Genomic DNA, 20,718 nt, shown 5'->3' with positions numbered 1-20,718 from the left:
GGACGCTCATTTGCACCAGGATCCAGAAGCGTCTTGACATTCCATGCATTATGATTGTGATTATGTTATCGATCACCTTAGATTACCTTAGTGGGTGCGGTTGACCAGTCAGGTTGGTTTTATAGGCAGTCTAAGTTTTAGGGCATATTTTCTAACCCCCTCCCCATGTGGGGTGAACAGATTGGCTCCTGGAAAATGATTCTCAGTCCTAAAGACAGGACCAGATTGCACTGTTGCCACTCGTATGTCGCCAAAGGACTTTTGGGGGTATAGGGGTTTTGATGATGATAAGAAGTTGATGATCTGGATGATGGCTACAACTGAGTTGATTTATGTGGTGAGGCAGGAGTACAAACTGCAACCACACATCTTGGCACCTCCCTTTTCGTGAGATACAATGGCCTGTCAATAGCCCATGTTGTTGGGTTTCGCCTAATTAGCCTGACCATCTTGCATTGCCTTCATCCTCCGGTGTAGTCATTGGGTTCCCATGTTGATCACCTTTTCCGCCTATACTATAATTGGGATCTTACTGGAGCTCTGATGCGGGGCTCCACAGCAGATTTTTCGTTTGGGGTTTACTCCCGTAGCCTTATACCTACCAAGGTTAATCTGCAAGGCAGTGGGGCAGTGATTGATAGGTATTAAGACGTCTCCACGTGCCAGTGGGCCTATGCGCCATACGTCTGGGGCCCACTGCTGCTCCGAGGCATCCATTTACCGTGTCTTGAAGGTGAAGAGGCTTTGTATTGGCAGGGCAAGACTTGCACAAGGTTGCTTCCCTGTTCACCACGAGGGCTAGCTTGCTGCAGTAGCTGAGAGTCAGAGGAAGGAAGCAGTGCTTGCTCCTTAACACAATAACATAGTTCTGCCACTCTAGATGCATTACACCAACCTGTGTGCACACACCCACCCACACACACATACACACACCAACCCACCCACCCACCCACACACACACTCACACACACACACACATACACACACACACACATTCAAGCGCACACATTAAATTATTTATAGAACCTGATGCAAAAATAACAAAAGATACACATTAGAAAATAAATCTTAGTAATTTAACTCTTTTATATTGTAGTAGAGGAGATGAGAGAAATAAGTGTAACAAAAGACTGAGAGCAGAACTGATAATTGTGGAGAGAAAAATAATCAACTGACCCTACAGAAAAAATGAGGACTGATAAGGCACAGAGCAACAGTAGCAACAGTAACAACAACAAGAAAAACAACGATAACAAGGAGGAGGAGGAGAAGAGGGAGGAGGAGGAGGGAGAGGAAGAGGAGGAGGAGAAGAAGAAGAACAAGAAGAACAAGAACAAGAACAAGAACATGAACAAGAACAAGAAGGAGGAGGAGGCGGACGAGGAGAAGAAGAAGAAGAAGAAGAAGAATTATGAGAAAAAAAGAAGCACGTGATGAGGAGGAGGAAAAAGAGATAACTCTGAAAGCAAAACTCCTTTACCCCAGCGTTACTAAGTTATTGTATGACTTGATAATATCAGAGTCTATAATATAAACACATCAACTCACCCGAGCACAGTAAAACAACAACCAATTAACTTTACATCCTAAATAGCACCTTTTAAACTATAGATAATTTTCGTGAACCAGATGTGTTTTTAGATAAATGGTGAAATCTAGTGCATTTCTCCATCCACTGCCACTGTTAAACACCAAACTGAATATAAAAAAAAAAAATAATGTAAGAAATAAATAATTTTGTGGAGCATTGAATCATATTTTCATGAATATACTGTAGCTTAATGACTTCCCTGTGATTACATTTATGTGGGTCTTCGTCATGAGGTTGTTATTATTATTATTATTATTATTATTATTATTATTATTATTATTATTATTATTATTAAAGGGTTAAAATTACATACATACTTTATACCTGTTATAGCTGGCCCTTATTTCATGTCGGGGTCGTCTAGTCTTTCAGCCTTCATAATATCAGTCAATTAAGGTATAATCGTTTGGTCTGAGAGTTGACGACCATGGCTTTCTACTCTAAACATTTTCGGATTGCCCTTACCAATCCTCCCAGATTCTACAAACAATACATGGCGATTATGGAGACACTAGATTGGAAGAGAATTGAAAAAAATGTGATTTATTCTTTTTCTTTTTTTTATTTACCTTTTTATATACTTTTTCCCCATTTTCATCTCCTTAATTATATTTCCCATCCGCACCATTATTATATTTCATTAATTATTTCCTAGTTTTATAACCATTATTATATTTTTGTCATTATTCCATTTCATGTGTTTTATTTACATCGATATTTACCATAATATCTTCACTATTTCTTATTTACTGCTGTATTTCATCCCCACAATCACCGTTTAATCATCTAATTTTCTTCAATTCTTAACTACGTCATTCATCTCCACTTCAACGTCTTTTATTGTGTCTTGTTCTGCTCTCTTTGCTGTATTTAGTGGGTTTGGCATTTTTCCTCGCTGTTGCATATTGTATTTCGTTTTTCTCCGTAGTGGCCAAAATACCAAACAATTTCCCACTTGTTGTAAACACTTCATCAGGTGTCAGTGGTGTGGTGTACGTGTCAGGGTGGGTGGGTTATGTCCTTGATGTTCTGACTTAAATTATAAGACCATAGCTATACTATACGAGTGCTTTTGAGTAGTATCCTTCCACTCATCTTACGTGGGCATGTTATTTTATGTAATATTTCCACTTTCCGTCTATAAAACAATATAAAATTTCCTCCTTAACAGAGGCAAAGAAACTTACACACTAGGCGTCTTGACCTAAGTCTTTATTGGATGTATAATACGACCTTCAGGTATTAGTATATATTTATCTTGGTCACACAAGTAAAAAAAGGGGTTGTGGAAAAACCCTCCGACAAGGACACAACCCACTTCCTGACCTCACAACAAACTCCACTGACAGCTGACGAGTAGTCCTACCTGAGGGGCATTATCTAATTGCTAACATAGAGGTCCAGGAGAACAAAGCACTTGATCCATTGGGGGATATGCCCGCTGGTCTGTGTTGTTGATACAAACTCATTTCCCACAGTACCGGGTACAATGTTTTTATAAAACCCACTAATGGCCTTATCACCTATGATCCTGATTTCAAACAATCTCTTTTCTATCAAAAATAGCAGATGTCTAGTAAAGTAAACTAATGTAAGATAGTGAAAAGGTGAGACCCTAGCATTACTTACAAACAGACACAGCCGACAACTTGAAATATCTGATAGATTCTTGTCAAATAATAAACAGGTAAATTATTGGCAGAAGACGATGAAAAATAATACCTAAATATCGTTCCTGCTTTCAGCTATATTCCCTGCAAACAAAATAAATATTTTTTTTTATTTTGAGAAACAAAGCTCTTGTCTGATTTAAAAGAGAACCCTGAGAAGGGGCACCAGACGCCCCGGGGACTAATGAAAAGATGTCTTGCTACACAACAAGTTTACCAAGATTTTTCTTAATGCGCAATTCTCATCAAGGGTCTTAATTATAATGACGGGCCACCTGGAGACGTTGAGTCAGGTGTTTCCAGTGAACCTTCATCAGTAGACGACGTTCTCAGTCGCGGAAAAACAACAAGATCGATAGATAAATTGATATTCAGTTTAAGTGCTCTGTAAGTTCACAATGATTAGGTGTTTTCATAGGTATACAGTGTAAATATACAATCAATGTACAGTCACTCCAAAAGATATCCTTACGATTTTATGTGAGAAAATATGACACAACCGACGAAGGATTTTGACAACCCTACCGAGACAACAGGAGCCGTAGTGTTCATTTTGAAATTCATCGGACCCCTCCTTGAAGATACATTTTGGAGTGACTGTACCTGTACCCGGTATATAAGCAGTGCTGGTATACTGGCAATGATACACAGTAAACCGATTTGATCAATGATAATGTACAGTTCATAGACAACGCAGGTATACAAGCATTATACATAGATAGTAAAGGTATACAAACAGTATATAAAATATAAAGATAGTGTAGGTATACAGGCAATATACAAAGACAATACAGGTAAACAAACAATATTTATAGACAGTGCAAGTATACAAACGATGGTAAAATGTTCGTAGGTTGTCTCCAATCTGCAACATATTCTATATAATATATCACACAGGGCAAAATTTCCTCACTCATCAAGAGAAGACGGCGATACCGTCGGCCTCAGTCAGCGATATGACGACTTCGAAACGAAAGGAAGTTCCCAGTGGAAACTGACGGGATTTCTATAATTTTTATAAGTAAAATTCGAAGTAATTATCGGGATCAGCAAAGCACTCACCCTTACAATATATTTCCAATAATTCTACTGTAAATAGTCATTTGATATTTTTTACATCAAGTAAGCCACAACCCACAACAGTATACGTGCCGACAAGATGAATTGTGAAACAACCAGAATTTTGCGGACAAGACTTCTGAAGCCACACCCGTTTTCTCACTCCCAATTCTTCTTCTTCGTCTAAGAATATTGCAATTGATGTCTAAATAAGTAATTTTCATGAATTATGACTAACATCAACTTAACATGCGGTCATCCTTGCTGTTGCTTTTATTTGAGCGACGACGGTATGAGAACTGTTTGTAAATGCAAGCGATACGGACAGCGGTTCTTTGACATAGAACTGAGAAATAAGTTCAGCGAATAGCGAAAATTTTCGAGAGTAATAGCCACTTTAGTTCTTGTCAGTTTTTGTTTTTTTTATCTGGTCGGGGTTTTGGTAGTTGAGAAGAGTCTTTTCTCTATTAATGCTGGAGTGTCTCATGGGTGTACCATCACCAACTCCTTATTTATTACACATTAAAGATTTTTTCTGTAACAAATAAGTAAATTCACTCCTAACTACCATCTTCATCTGTACAAGAAGACCTCGCACACACATAGCTGAGCGGGGTGTATCCAATGTGGTTTCCTTCAATACTGTCAAACAAAATACAAAATGTTTTGTAAGATGTGATGTTGCACAGTTAAGCATAGATTTTGACATCCTCATATCATCATCTTACAGCTTTAAGATTTTAGACATTACTTTTATTTTAACTTTTATTGTGATAAACTTTGTCTGAAATTTACCCAAAACGTTTCCAAAGAACCAAATGAAAATACGACATTCATTTACGTAACTCGTGCACGCTTACATACGGAATATTGTTATCTGTGAGCTGAATGTGATGTAGGGCCACTTTGCCTTAAATGAGTTATCAATAACGTCCTTACTTAGAAAATTCCACCATTACACATTCTCAGGATATAACTTCACTTTCCCAAATTTATAAATGTTCCCAAAGTCAGAGCTGTGACGAGCTACACTCAACAGTCCTACCAGCCTAGCACTTTCAATTGGCCCACGTGACCTTTCTGTTGACATTCTACTGTGAAGAACATTTACCTACCAATAATCATTTAAACCCCGGATTAGCAGTACGAGGAACCCCTTTTTTGTTTTATGTAACTTCATTCAGTACAGGTAATAATGTGAACATATTTGACAACGTCTCTTACAGTATATTCTCTCCCAATTTTGCTAAAAGTTAGGTTAACTTTACTTGTTCTGGTCTTTTGATCAGGTATTAATCTACCTAAATTTAACAGCGTAGATAGTGTTGTATGTATGTATGTATGTATGTATGCATGTATGTATGTATGTATGTATGTATGTATGTATGTATGTATGTATGTATGTATGTAATAATAATATTAATACTAATACTAATACTACTACTACTACTACTACTACTACTACTACTACTACTTTACTTTTTTTTTTAACGTGGCCTCCAGCCTCCCCCAATAGCCACACCTTCGCCACCATTTATTTACCTTAATATTAAATATCCTAATACATAAGAAGCTATCCTATCTGTGTTAAATTAGTTGAGCCGCAGATCTATGCGGCATTCAGTGACTGTAGCCTCATAGTCAATATCTGCAGCAGTTGTCGGAGTAGGGGCAGAAGCTCTCGTTCCCCTGAGGCAGAGCAAAGCCGACCGAAGGAGAGAGAAGGACAGTCGACATCTCATCCAGGCTGTAACATAACTTCTGGGCTGCTGCTTCTGTTCGGAGATCAGCTCCGCGAGTCTGGCGTAGAAACATCTTGCACTTGGGCCCATCCCACCCGAGGTTGTGAACACTAGAGGAGTGAAGCTGCCTTGATCAACATTTTGTATTCTCTCCCCGTATGCCCTTCTCTTGTCGTTCTCGTTCCTCCTATGCGCAGCATCGAGAGCTAGGTTACGGTGACAAACGGCCATGGGATCAAAAATCCTGATGTCGAAGAAAGCTCGCTGTCCCCGCGTCCAGAATCCTCGAGCACTGACGTCCACACGGGCTTCGTTAGAAGTGTTTGAAGTCCTATGTTGGAAGATCTCGCCATCCAGTGGAAGGAGGGTCGGTTCTACCATGACGTCCCGGCAGATTTCCTTCAACATATTTGCTGTGAGATCCCTTACCTCGTCATGCCTCATGCATATGAAGCCCCCCTTCTTGCAGACCATGGCGTGATCGCCATCATAGGGAGAGCCACACACACATTGGGAGGGCAAACCGTCTACTGGCCAACCGTACCTTAGAGCAATGGCATCTGTAAATTCTTGTTTGTTAAGGCTGAAACCATTTGCCCTTATCGGTAACGTAGTTAACCAGTTCGAGGCGCCCACCTCCTGCGCTATAGCAACTTTTTTTGTCAAATTTTCTGGAACCAGCAGCAATAGTTGCTGCAACATGTCATTTTGGCAGTGCTGCCGATCTGTTGTAATGGACCTACGGATCTTATTAACTCCGCTGGTGTCCACTTCCCCTGTTGCATTCTGGGCTATTATGTGGTCAGTGAGGGCTGCCGTGAGCTTAAGTGAATTTTGATGTTCAGTGTCAGCAATCTCCTCTGGATTAGTTAGTCCCATCCCTCCAAGTCTTGGTGGAAGTGCAAGAAGTGTTCTTTCTGCTGGGGTTAAGTCAGGGTGTTTCACTAGTTTAGGAATGAACTTGACACTGATAGCTTCTTCCAGAGGGTGGAGGAGGGGTCCGATCTCAGGGATGGTACGCATCAGGTAGTTCCAGCGATGCTTGACTCCATGGGTGAATGCTGCAAAGGCCGCATGTGGCTCTGTGTTAGCGATCTCCGATAGAGCTTGGATTTCGCTAACCCACTCATTCACCTTTCCCGATACGTACTGAGTCTTGAAGTCCGTAGTGCCAATCACTGCGCCTAGATGTCTTTGGCCGTCCTTAGTTATTTTGACCTCACTTTCGCCGAAAACCTCCAAAGCCCGATCATAATGATCTGGCTTCACGATGAGGAAGGATTTGCTGGCGTTTGGGTGGTACCCTATTTGTGGACCTGGCGATGTTACCAGGTCCCACCACTTTTTGATGTCCTCCACTTTTCCTGCTCCTGTGAGGTCATCAGCATATGCCACTTGTTTGACCCCAGTTGTTTCAAACTTTATTTCTTGTTGGAGCACTGATAGGCCTATTGCATACATTGCCATTGCAACGGGGTCCCCCTGTGTTGTTCCCTCAGTCGACTGTAGGATGCTACTACTACTACTACTTTTTTTTTTAACGTGGCCTCCAGCTTCCCCCAATAGCTACACCTTCGCCACCATTTTATTACCTTAATATTAAGTATCCTAATACATAAGTAGCTATCCTAGCTGTGTTGAATTAATTGAGCCGCAGGTCTATGCTGCATTCAGTGACTGTAGCCTCATAGTCAATATCTGCAGCTGTTGTCGGCTTTGGGGCAGAGGCTCTCTCGTTCCCTGAGGCAGAACAAAGCCGACCGAAGGAGAGAGAAAGACAGTAGACATCTCATCCAGGCTGTAACATAACTTCTGGGCTGCTGCTTCTGTTCGGAGATCACCTCCGTGAGTCTGGCGTAGAAACATCTTGCGCTTGGTCCCATCACCCCTAGAGGTTGTGAACACTAGAGGAGTGACGCTGCCTTGATCAACGTTCTGAATTCTCTCCCCGTATGCCCTTATCTTGTCGTTCTCGTTCCTACTGTGTGCAGCACCGAGAGCTAAGTTACGGTGACATGCGGCCATGGGATAAAATCCTGATGTCGAGAAAAGCTCGCTGTCCCCGCGTCCAGAATCCTCGAGCACTGACGTTAACATGGGCTTCGTTGGATGTGTTTGAAGTCCTATGTTGGAAGAACTCACCGTCCAATGGAAGAAGGGTCGGTTTTACCATGACATCACGGCAGATTTCCTTCAACATATTTGCTGTGAGATCCCTTATCTCGTCATGCCTCATGCAAATGAAGCCCCCTTTCTTGCACACCATGGAGTGATCGCCGTCATAGGTAGAGCCACACACGCATTGGGGCACCCTTCTACTGGCCAACCGTACCCTAGAGCAATAGCATCTGTAAATTCTTGTTTATTGAGACTGAAACCATTTGCCCTTATCGGTAACGTAGTTAACCAGTTCGGTTTATTGAAGAGCACAGCAGCTAGAGGCTGAAAACATACAAAGGGCAAAATCCTTACAGTAATATATATACATGTAGTGACATTGGAGAGTAGATTGTCTAACAAAAGCTTTCAATCCAAAAAGGAGATACTAAGTTAACATACGGAGCATATATGTATCACTGATAATTAGGTATTGAAGGAAACATATGGTTTTAGGCCTACCTCACTGGTGGTGCTGTAGAAGAAACACGTGACTGTAGGCCTCCCTCACTGGTAGTTATGGTGTGGGGGGTCACAGACTGGTTCTCGCAGCACCTCCCCTCTGGTGTGTCGTATAGGTCTACATTGGAAACGAATGTAGAACGTTTGGGCTACAGGACGTTTGGTTTGGGCCAGGGAGGTTAAGACCTAACCTAACCTAACCTAACTGTGGCCCAAGCGTTGGCTAACCATTGTAAACACTGACCGCTGACCTCGATAGCTGACAAAGTTTCCAACGACCACTTCGCTGTTTCTGCACCATGTTCTTCCATTGTTATTGCTTTCCATTTTCTTCAAGTTTCAATTGACCTTTGTAACAGTAATGAAGTGATCAACAATCCTTGCACTGTTTCCTTGGTGGGAAGGAGGGATTAGGGCTGGGCGAAGGGAGTCACAGTTAATTTAACAACTCCCTGGCAGCTCCTTGTAGGAAGAGCCAAGGGGACGTCTGGTCACAACCGTGGCACACAGTAAAATAATAATAATAATAATAATAATTAACGGTTTATTGAAAGACCATGGCAGCCGAAGGCTGAAAATATACAGTTACATAATTGGAGAATGGGTCTCTTGATATTACAAATAATATACAAGTAACATAAGTGATACAAATGTGATATGTAATAACTAGGTGGGGGAGCTCAAACTACAAGGCATTTCAACATAGTAAGATTGACTGGGAGTGAATACACTGGTTGTTTACAAGTTATTGATAATTTTTGCAATGGTTGGGACTGGGCTGTTCTTATAGAGATCAGTTCGCGCTCGTATGGGCTGGATGCGGATGTGGTGTCGAACAGCAATTCTCGGCGAGGATCTCAGGTGGTAGTAGGAGCCGGTGTCGAGAATGGTGCACAAACTTCTCACCAAATTTGCAAATGAGTCGTGGTGATGGTCAGTGAGAGCCGAGAGGGTCAGTGTGTTGAGCTCTTCTAGATATGTGGAGTAGGAAGGGATAGAATAATCTTTGGCCTCTTTTTTACTTTTCTCGTATGTTTACGTTGTATGGAATTTAGGGAGGAAGACCAGGTAGGGGAGGCATAGGTGAGCTTGGAAATATGATTGTTGAGTAAACACTGAGGAGCTCGGTGCAGGAATTCCTAGGGACTTGAGTCAGCGGAGGAGGTGGAGACGGAACTGGAGGTTCACAACTTAACTGACGTGTGGTTTCCAATTTAGTTTGTTGTCTGTGGTGACGCCGAGGAGCTTAGTGGAATCTACAACCTGGAGTGTATTGGGACCTAAAGTGATGGAAGGGGGTGGGACAACGTCGGAGGATAGGTTGATGTGCATAATGGTCTTGGTATGGTTGATGGTGACGTGGTTGTTGGTGGCCCAGTTTTGGAGGATGTTCAATAAATCCTGAAGGGCGGTATAGTTGGGAACAGAATTGTTGACGCTGATCCCAATGGTGGAGTCGTCGACATATTTCCAGCGAGCAGGGTTTTCTCGTAGGGCATCATTGATAAGCATAAGGAAGCATAGTGGTCCCATCTTGGTGCCTTGGGGGACGCCACAGGTGAGTGACTGAAAGATGGAGACAGCCCTCGAAAGCGTACAGCTTGGCGTCAGTTACTGAGGAAGTCTGGTATGGTATAAGACTTCTTCCGAAACCCGAGGTCGATAGCTTTGTTGATGATTAGATTGTGATCGAATAGGTCGAATTCCAGTGTAGTCAATGAAGGCGACAGCTACAGACGTTTTTCGTTTTCCAGATGGCGGTATATGTAGTCGAGAAAACTGACAAGACAGTGAGTGGTGGAGGAAGCCATATTACCAATGCTGAGGACTACCCTTCAAATCAGCATAGCCCAGAAACAAAACTTCTAGCTGGGTATTGGGTGATTGCAATGGGTCGTAGCAGCGTCAGTTACTGAGAGTCTGTTAGCCATGGTATAAGACTCTTCGAAAAGTCGATAGCTTTGTTGATGATTAGATTGTGATCGAATAGGTCAATTCCAGGTGTAGTCAATGAAGGCGACAGCTACAGACGTTTCTCGTTTCTCAGATGGCGGTATAGTAGTCAGAAGGCAAGACAGAGTGGTGGAGCTTTCATATTACCAAATGCTGAGGATCTACGGCTCCTTCAATATCAGCATAAGCCCAGACGAACACAAGAGATTGGTTGTGTCAAAAGCTGGGGAGGCGTCTGGCATATAATGGCGAATGGTTATTTGACTATTAGCTGTGTCACCAATTGAGTGAGATAGCTAAGGAAGGAGGGTGTGTCTTATTGTTTAGTCCCTGAGAGTTCAGCTTACCATACCACTGACTGATGTTGGTCTACTTCAGGTGTTGCAATTTGGTTTGGGTAGTGAAACTTCTTTGCAGTGCGTATTTCGCGGATGACTCAGTTGTGAAGGATGACCTGTAAGCGGTTGTGGTCATTGAGATAAAGGCTTTGTCTCTCTGTTGCATAAGTCTTTTGATCCGAGAGAATTCAGCGATCTGGAGCAAATCAGCTGGGTGAGATCTGATGGACTTCTAAAGGGGAAGAAGTGGTGGTGAGCTTCCCGTGGTATGGCGTTGGTATAATTTATCCATTTAGTGTCCGCCATCCACTAAGTACTTCAATCAGGAATAGTGAACTATCCACTGCCCGAAGGACGCACTACAGAGTCAGTAATCGGCCTGTAGGTCTTGATGTGGTCTGTACTTGAGTAGGGAGTGGCAGCTGGGGACAGAGCACTACGTGGGTGATCTACACCCTTTGGAGGCATTGGTTGAGTGATTGGTACTGGTTCGCTAAGTCGGTTAAGATAAGGTCAAGGTATTTTGACTGTGTCTGGGAAGTTCTGGCTGATAGTGACAGCCTGGTCCTGGATATCAGTGGTGTCAATTTCATTGCAAAATCCCGTATAAGTACTAACTTGGCATAGGTACCTAACTCTCAGGTGGTCTGAGGTGGTAATGAGATGATTGATAAGAGTGTCTCTGGTGGGTGGTGAGGCAGGCGGATGGTACCAAGCACACAGATTATGATGGAAACAGTGTGGCGCGGGTGGAGCCGTGGAACAACACGCCACCCATAATGCTTCCCACATCTCACTCAGACTTGAATATTATCCAGGTGGCCAATGGCGTGGAGCATCTTGACAGAAGAGGTGGCACCTTTCTCGTCTATGAGCGAAGGTGATGGAAGAGTTGATATCATAATATGACACGTTTCAGAGCTGGTTGCCCAAGCCATATGGCAACGACGCTAGCGGCAGCTGACCTGACTGTGGTTACCAGTTCATCAAGCAACAAAGTGACAAGGGGAAGCAGTAAAGGCGGAGATTCTTGCCATATCCTTGAACTTCAGTGTAAGTAATCCCCGGTGTCTCTGTCAGGGTGAGTTTCTCTGGTTTCCTAGTGGAGGTTACGGTCTAATGGGCTTTTCTTTATGACGCCCCTGTCTGCGACTCTTGGCGCATGGAATATGTTCAGTGACTTGGAGTCGCGCGATAATACTACTATCAGAATGCCCGTCCCCATGCTTTAAGTACAAGGCGTCGGGAAGTAAGTAATTGGTGACCATCTGTTGATATCTGTTGTGTAGACGGACGATGTTTATCCCCCGGTATTATAAACTAACTAGCAGCACTTGAGAACCACCACTGACACTAGTAGGCATCTGTGTATTGTCAGTCATGAAGCATTGAGTCCTTGTCTCTCCTGGCGCTTAGGGTCGCCGAGCAGTATCGATATATATGGTAATCACCCGGCGGTGAGTCCTTGTCACTGGCATGAAGGGTGACCGACAAAGTGCCTACTGTCAGTATTACACTGCTGTGTTTTGTGCTTTCATGGGCTGCACCTAGCCAGACACTGTTTGGTTATCAATCATTACACTGAAAGTCACTTGAATGTTTTTACTGGATAAATCGGTGTAGTAAGGCTGGTGTTAGGGCGTTGGGATATAGAAGGGCAGAAGGGGGGGGGGGCAGGGCCAGACAGACACGGCCTGGCTGCCAAACCAGGCCTTCAGGGTACGTCTTGTCTCACTGATGTATGTATCTATGTATATATGTATGTATCCTCTACCTTTGTCTTCAATTTAATGTGAGGTGAACATATCTAGTCCAGACAGAGTTCCATCAGGGTAATTTATAAACATAATATGAAAGATGTTACTGTACTTAACTTAGAAGTCAGACGTGAGGACACATTTCTCTTAACCGTGTCCTTCCAAGCTTAATGCTTTTGTTGTATTTATTGTCTTTTTGCTGTTGTTGTTATTGTGATGTAGTTTTGTCTTGTTATTATTGTTGTTATTGTGTTTTAGTTGTTGTCTTGCTGTTATTGTGTTGGTCTTCTTGTTTTGGTGGTGGTGGCGTGGTTACGTTGAAGTTGTTGTCTTGTTGGTCTTCTTGCTGCTGGTTGTGGTGGTGGTGGTGTTTATTTTACTGTAATTGTTCTTGTGGTGTAGTTGTTTTCTTGTTATTGTTTATTATTATTATTATAGGTGTTGTTTTAGTTGCATAGTAGCACCATTGTGTAGAAACTACCCAATAAACTTCTCTCACAGCAGAACCAGAGGTGGCTGTGTCTGAACTCTTAATGTACAGACGTAAGCGTTGTGACAGCATGCCGACTTCCTGCTCCTATTCTGGACACGATAGTCCTTAAAGAGACGAGTACACTCTCGCAGACTGTCCTTAACTGGTTAGAGAAGAGTGAACTTATCTCTCTCTCTCTCTCTCTCTCTCTCTCTCTCTCTCTCTCTCTCTCTCACAGTCCAACACTGGGCAGAGAGCAGAGCACATCTCTGTTATGGGAGGTCAAAATTACGCTTCCCGTAAAGTCCATCACTGGTCGAACATGAGTTTCAACAAAATTGCTGCCACTGGAAAAGTGTTAACAAGCACTTGTCAGAATTTGATAATTACAGTGAGTAAAATGACACTCAAATATTATTATTAAAATGACTAAACTGGTTGTTATCTTGTTGTTCATGTTGGTGTTGGTGCTGGTGATGGTGGTGGTGTTGGTGCTGGTGATGGTGGTGGTGTTGGTGCTGGTGATGGTGGTGGTGTTGGTGCTGGTAATGGTGGTAGTGTTGGTGCTGGTAATGGTGGTGGTGTTGGTGCTGGTAATGGCGGTAGTGTTGGTGCTGGTAATGGTGGTGGTGTTGGTGATGGTGGTGGTGTTGGTGCTGGTAATGGTGGTGGTGGTGGTGTTGGTGCTGGTGATGGCGGTGGTGTTGGTGCTGGTAATGGTGGTGGTGTTGGTGCTGGTAATGGTGGTAGTGTTGGTGCTGGTAATGGTGGTAGTGTTGGTGCTGGTAATGGTGGGGAGTGTTGGTGCTGGTAATGGTGGTGGTGTTGGTGCTGGTGATGGTGGTGGTGGTGGTGTTGGTGCTGGTGATGGTGTTGGTGCTGGTGATGGTGGTGGTGTTGGTGCTGGTAATGGTGGTGGTGTTGGTGCTGGTAATGGTGGTGGTGTTGGGTGCTGGTAATGGTGGTGGTGGTGGTGTTGGTGCTGGTAATGGTGGTGGTGTTGGTGCTGGTGATGGTGGTGGTGTTGGTGCTGGTGATGGTGGTGGTGTTGGTGCTGGTGTTGGTGGTGGGTGTTGGTGCTGGTAATGGTGGTGGTGGTGGTGTTGGTGCTGGTGATGGCGGTGGTGTTGGTGCTGGTGATGGTGGTGGTGTTGGTGCTGGTGATGGTGGTGGTGTTGGTGCTGGTGATGGTGGTGGTGTTGGTGCTGGTAATGGTGGTGGTGTTGGTGCTGGTAATGGTGGTAGTGTTGGTGCTGGTAATGGTGGGTAGTGTTGGTGCTGGTAATTGGTGGCGTTGGTGCTGGTGACGGTGGTGGTGTTGGTGCTGGTGATGGTGGTGGTGTTGGTGCTGGTAATGGTGGTGGTGTTGGTGCTGGTAATGGTGGTGGTGTTGGTGCTGGTAATGGTGGTGGTGTTGGTGCTGGTGATGGTGGTGGTGTTGGTGCTGGTGATGGTGGTGGTGTTGGTGCTGGTAATGGTGGTGTTGGTGCTGGTAATGGTGGTGGTGTTGGTGCTGGTAATGGTGGTGGTGTTGGTGGTGGTGATGGTGGTGGTGTTGGTGCTGGTAATGGTGTGGTAGTGTTGGTGCTGGTAATGTGGGTGGTGGTGGTGGTGCTGGTGATGGTGGTGGTGTTGGTGCTGGTAATGGTGGTGGTGTTGTTGCTGGTGATGGTGGTGGTGTTGGTGCTGGTGATGGTGGTGGTGTTGGTGCTGGTAATGGTTGGTGTTGGTGCTGGTAATGGTGGTGGTGTTGGTGCTGGTAATGGTGGTGGTGTTGGTGGTGGTGATGGTGGTGGTGTTGGTGCTGGTAATGGTGGTAGTGTTGGTGCTGGTAATGGTGGTGGTAGTGGTGTTGGTGCTGGTGATGGTGGTGGTGTTGGTGCTGGATGGTGGTGGTGGTGGTGGTGTTGGTGCTGGTGATGGTGGTGCTGGTAATGGTGGTGGTGTTGGTGTTGGTGTTGGTGCTAGTAATGGTGGTGGTGTTGGTGCTGGTAATGGTGGTGGTGTTGGTGCTGGTAATGGTGGTGGTGTTGGTGCTGGTGATGGTGGTGGTGTTGGTGCTGGTAATGGTGGTGGTGTTGGTGCTGGTAATGGTGGTGGTGTTGGTGCTGGTGATGGTGGTGGTGTTGGTGCGCTGGTGATGGTGGTGGTGTTGTTGTTGGTGCTGGTGATGGTGGTGGTGTTGGTGCTGGTAATGGTGGTGGTGTTGTGCTGGTGATGGTGGTGCGGTGTTGGTGGTGGTGTTGGTGCTGGTAATGGTGGTGGTGTTGGTGTTGGTGTTGGTTAGTGGTGGTTGGTGCTGGTGCTGGTGGTGGTGTTGGTGCTGGTGATGGTGGTTGTGTTGGTGCTGGTAATGGGTGGGTGGTGTTGGTGCTGGTAATGGTGGTGGTGGTGTTGGTGCTGGTGCTGGTGTTGGTGCTGGTGATGGTGGTGGTGTGTGTTGGTGCTGGTGATGGTGGTGGTGTTGGTGTTGGTGCTGGTGTTGGTGTTGGTGCTGGTAATGGTGGTGGTGTTGGTTGCTGGTAATGGTGGTGGTGGGTGTTGGTGCTGGTGCTGGTGCTGGTGTTGGTGATGGTGGTGGTGGTGGTGTTGGTGCTGGTGATGGTGGTGGTGTTGGTGTTGGTGCTGGTGTTGGTGTTGGTGCTGGTAATGGTGGTGGTGTTGGTGCTGGTGATGGTGGTGGTGTTGGTGCTGGTAATGGTGGTGGTGTTGGTGCTGGTAATGGTGGTGGTGTTGGTGCTGGTGATGGTGGTGTTGGTGCTGGTGATGGTGGTGGTGTTGGTGCTGGTAATGGTGGTGGTGTTGGTGCTGGTAATGGTGGTGGGTGTTGGTGCTGGTAATGGTGGTGGTGTTGGTGGTGGTGATGGTGGTGGTGTTGAGTGTGTGGTGATGGTGGTAGTGTTGGTGCTGGTAATGGTGGGTGGTGGTGGTGTTGGTGCTGGTGATGGTGGTGGTGTTGGTGCTGGTAATGGTGGTGGTGTTGTTGCTGGTGGTGATGGTGGTGTTAGTGCTGGTGATGGTGGTGGTGTTGGTGCTGGTAATGGTGTTGAGGTGTTGGTGCTGGTAATGGTGGTGGTGTTGGTGCTGGTAATGGTGGTGGTGTTGGTGTGTGGTGATGGTGGTGGTGTTGGTGCTGGTAATGGTGAGTGTGTGGTGCTGGTAATGGTGGTGGTAGTGGTGTTGGTGCTGGTGAGTGGTGGTGGTGTTGGGTGCTGGTAATGGTGGTGGTGGTGGTGTTGTTGGTGCTGGTGATGGTGGTGCTGGTAATGGTGGTGGTGTTGGTGCTGGTAATGGTGGTGGTGTTGGTGTTGGTGTTGGTGCTAGTAATGGTGGTGGTGTTGGTGCTGGTAATGGTGGTGGTGTTGGTGCTGGTAATGGTGGTGGTGTTGGTGCTGGTGATGGTGGTGGTGTTGGTGCTGTGGTAATGGTGGTGGTGTTGGTGCTGTGGTAATGGTGGTGGTGTTGGTGCTGGTGATGGTGGTGGTGTTGGTGCTGAGTGATGGTGGTAGTGTTGTTGTTGGTGCTGGTGATGGTGGTGGTGTTGCTGGTAGTGGTGGTGGTGTTGGTGCTGGTGATGGTGGTGGTGTTGGTGCTGGTGATGGTGTGGTGGTGTTGGTGATGGTAATGGTGGTGGTGTTGTGTGTTGGTGTTGGTGCTGGTAATGGTGGTGGTGCTGGTGCTGGTGGTGGTGTTGGTGCTGGTGATGGTGGTTGTGTTGGTGCTGGTAATGGTGGTGTGTTGGTGCTGGTAATGGTGGTGGTGGTGTTGGTGCTGGTGCTGGTGCTGGTGTTGGTGCTGGTGGTGGTGGTGGTGTTGGTGCTGGTGATGGTGGTGGTGTTGGTGTTGGTGTTGGTGTTGAATTGGTGGTGTTGGTGTTGGTGCTGGTAATGTGGTGGTGTTGGTGCTGGTAATGGTGGTGGTGGTGTTGGTGCTGGTGCTGGTGCTGGTGTTGAGTGTTGGTGCTGGTGGTGGTGTTGGTGTTTGGTGCGTGGTGATGGTGGTGTGATGTTGGTGCTGGTGCTGGTAAAATGGTGGTGTTGGTGTTGGTGATAATTGGTGGTGTTGGTGCTGGTAATGGTGGTGGTGTTGGTGTTGGTGCTGGTGATGGTGGTAGTGTTGGTGCGCTGGTGATGTGGTGGTGGTGTTGGTGCTGTGGCGGTGATGGTGGTGGTGTTGGTGCTGGTAATGGTGGTGGTGTTGGTGCTGGTAATTGGTTGGTGGTGGTGCTGGTAATGGTGGTGGTAGTTGGTGCTGGTATTAATGGTGGTGTTGGTGCTGGTAATGGTGGTGGTGTTGGTGCTGGAATGGTGGTGGTGTTGGTGCTGGTAATGGTGGTGGTGTTGGTGCTGGTAATGGTGGTGGTGTTGGTGCTGGATGGTGGTGGTGTTGGTGCTGTGGTAATGGTGGTGGTGTTGGTGCTGATGCTGGTGGTGGTGTTGGTGCTGGTGATGGTGGTGGTGTTGGTGCTGGTGGTGGTGTGGTGGTGTTGGTGCTGGTGATGGTGATAGTGGTGTGGTGTTGGTGCTGGTACGATTGGTGGTGTTGGTGCTGGTAATGGTGGTGGTGGTGCTGGTGTTGGTTTTGGTGATGGTGGTGGTGTTGGTGCTGGTGATGGTGGTGGTGATGGTGTTGGTGCTGAGTGATGGTGGTGGTGTTGGTGCTGGTAATGGTGGTGGTGTTGGTGCTGGTAATGGTGGTGGTGTTAGTGCTGGTAATGGTGGTGGTGAGTGCTGGTAATGGTGGTGGTGTTGGTGCTGGTAATGGTGGTGGTGTTGGTGCTGGTAATGGTGTTAGTGTTGGTGCTGGTAATGGTGTTGTGTTGGTGCTGGTAATGGTGGAGTGTTGGTGCTGGTGGTGGTGTTGTGTGGTGGTGATGGTAATGGTGGTGGTGTTGGTGCTGGTAAAATTGGTGGTGTTGGTGCTGGTAATGGTGGTGGTGTTGGTGGTGGTGGTGGTGGTGGTGTTGGTGCTGGTAATGGTGGTGGTGGTGCTGGTGATGGTGGGTGAGTGTTGGGTGCTGGTAATGGTGGTAGTGTTGGTGCTGGTGATGGTGGTGGTGTTGGTGCTGGTAATGGTGGTGGTGGTGCTGGTAATGTTGGTGGTGTTGGTGCTGGTAATGGTGGTAGTGTTGTTGCTGGTGGTGGTGTTGGTGCTGGTGATGGTGGTAGTGTTGGTGCTGGTGATGGTGGTGGTGTTGGTGCTGGTAATGGTGGTGGTGTTGGTGCTGGTAATGGTGGTGATGCTGGTGCTGGTGGTGGTGTTGGTGCTGGTGATGGTGGTGGTGTTGGTGCTGGTGATGGTGGTGGTGTTGGTGCTGGTGCTGGTGCTGGTGTTGGTGCTGGTAATGGTGGTGGTGTTGGTGCTGGTAATGGTGGTGGTGTTGGTGCTGGTAATGGTGGTAGTGTTGGTGCTGGTAATGGTGGTGGTGTTGGTGCAGTAATGGTGGTGTGGTGGTGTTGGTGCTGGTGCTGGTGCTGGGTGTTGGTGCTGGAATGGTGGTGGTGTTGGTGCTGGTGATGGTGGCTGTGTTGATTATTTGCTTTTGATGTTTTTTCTGTTGTTGTTGTTAATATTATTGTTGTTTTGGTTTATTGTTGTTATTTATTTTTACTTATTCTTGTTGTTTTGTGGTTGTTGTTTTTTGTTGCTGTTTCTGTTGTTGTTAGTATTACAATTTTTTTTTTTTTGCTCTTTATCAATGTTGTTGCGCTGTTTTTTTTAGTTGTTCGTGATATTATCTATTGTTATTGAATCTGTTTATTAGTTATGTTATATTTGGTTTTCAATGTAGTTGTTATTTTGATATTTGCAGTGTTGTTTTGTACTGTTATTGTTACTTAGACAACAGATATTCACTCGTGTTATAAAATAATGTGATTGAATGATTCGAAAACCAACAAGGATATAAACTGTGTTTTCTTTATATTACAGCTTTTAATTCTTCCATTCCCAGATGCCATGTTTGTTTTTTGTATTGCAACTCATCCCTCTTTGGTTAGCGAAGCAACCAATCAGACGACGTTTAATATGGCAACAGGGAACCGCTTTGCCTCATATTTAAACATTCTTTCCCCCCTCACAGCTGACCATCATGTGGACGACTTCGTGGATATGTTGTACCGTAAGCGACCTGATGAGGACTCGGAGAAGAGGCAGGGAGAGTGCGGTCAGTAGCCTTGATATTTACTATTTCGTTATCTAGCTTCAGTAATTTTTGTGATCTAAGGTAAACTAATTCCCTTTGATCAGTTTATTCCTAATAACTGTTACGCAACTCGTATATAATTTGGGGACCACCTGAAGATTAGTCCCCAGTTTACCTCACCTGATGATTAATCCCTTCACTACAGAGACTCTCATTTTAATATTTTCTTTGACTAATGCCAGACGATTTTATTAGCACAGAGAGGACCCCGTATTCAAGAGGTTGAATACCCAAACGCTACCCGGAGGTTAAGTTTAGATTATATTAGATTAGATTAGATTAGATTAGAAAGAAAGGAGCATTAGTTACAAGACTAGCGAGGTCATCCTAAAACTATATCTTGCGCTTGTGAGACCTTACTTGGATTACGCAGTTCAGTTCTGGTCACCGTACTACAGAATGGATATAGAATCCCTAGAAAAATTCAGAGGAGAACGACAAGACTAATCCCGGGCATTAAGAACCATGAGTACAGAGACAGGTTAAAACATCTTAATTTGCACTCCCCCGAGAGACGTAGAGTGAGGGGCGATATGATCGATGTGTATAAATGGAAGTCAAGGCTGATCAAAGGGGATATAACAATGGCACTCAAACTATCCAACCAGGAGTGAACTCGTAGCAATGGTTTTAAATTAGACAAATTTAGATTTGGGCGCGAAATAGGTGGATGAGTGGATGAGTGGAACAAGTTACCAAACATCATCATTAACTCGAATACGCTGGATAGCTTCAAACATAGGTTGGATGGATATATGAGCAATAGGGGTTGGTTGTAAACAGCACTGCCCAGTATGGGCCTATAGGCCCGCTGCAGTTTCCTCCATTCTTATGTTCTTATATTTTTCGTTGCGTTATCAATTGAAACAAAATATTTGAGTCTATATATCATTACCTCCAGAACCTTGTACAGGGATCAGCTGACACACTGTAGTCAGTTTTGAACACCAGCGACTACATCTAGTGTGACAGGAAGAGAGGGAGGGGGGTGTAGGTGTTCAATAAGTTAGTACAATATGTGACAGAGAAGGACATCAAATTTTTGACAAGTGATATTTTTAAAGGTATATACAGTAGTACATTCTCAATAAACCAAAGCTACCAAGAGGTAGAACATCGAACTAAGTCAGATTAATGAAAATTCTAATTAACTGGAGGGTTATTATTATACCAATTCTAACGTTGATTGGGGAATACAATAAATAACTTCCATTCCGTTTTGTGTTTATATTTTATGGGGAATAATTGTAGCCATAAGAAAAGTTCGAATTAACATAATGTTACGATTAACAAGGTCCGGATTATCGGAAGT

At 45.1% G+C, this 20,718-nt stretch overlaps 1 protein-coding gene across 1 annotated transcript in view; it reads left to right on the top strand.

Annotated features, from left to right (window-relative positions):
* LOC121869680 (relaxin receptor 1-like) overlaps positions 1 to 20,718 on the top strand; it is a 179,606-nt gene that overhangs the window by 83,779 nt on the left and 75,109 nt on the right. Inside the window, exon 4 of the mRNA XM_042371229.1 lies at positions 19,284 to 19,367. Coding sequence (XP_042227163.1) covers positions 19,284 to 19,367 — 84 coding nt within the window. The remainder of the gene's footprint in view (positions 1 to 19,283; positions 19,368 to 20,718) is intronic.

Source organism: Homarus americanus, unplaced genomic scaffold (assembly GCF_018991925.1).
Source record: "Homarus americanus isolate GMGI-L3 unplaced genomic scaffold, GMGI_Hamer_2.0 scaffold32583, whole genome shotgun sequence".
Lineage (NCBI taxonomy): Eukaryota > Metazoa > Arthropoda > Malacostraca > Decapoda > Nephropidae > Homarus > Homarus americanus.
The sequence above is the reverse complement of the archived record's forward strand: the minus strand, read 5'-3'. Positions and strand labels throughout refer to the sequence as shown.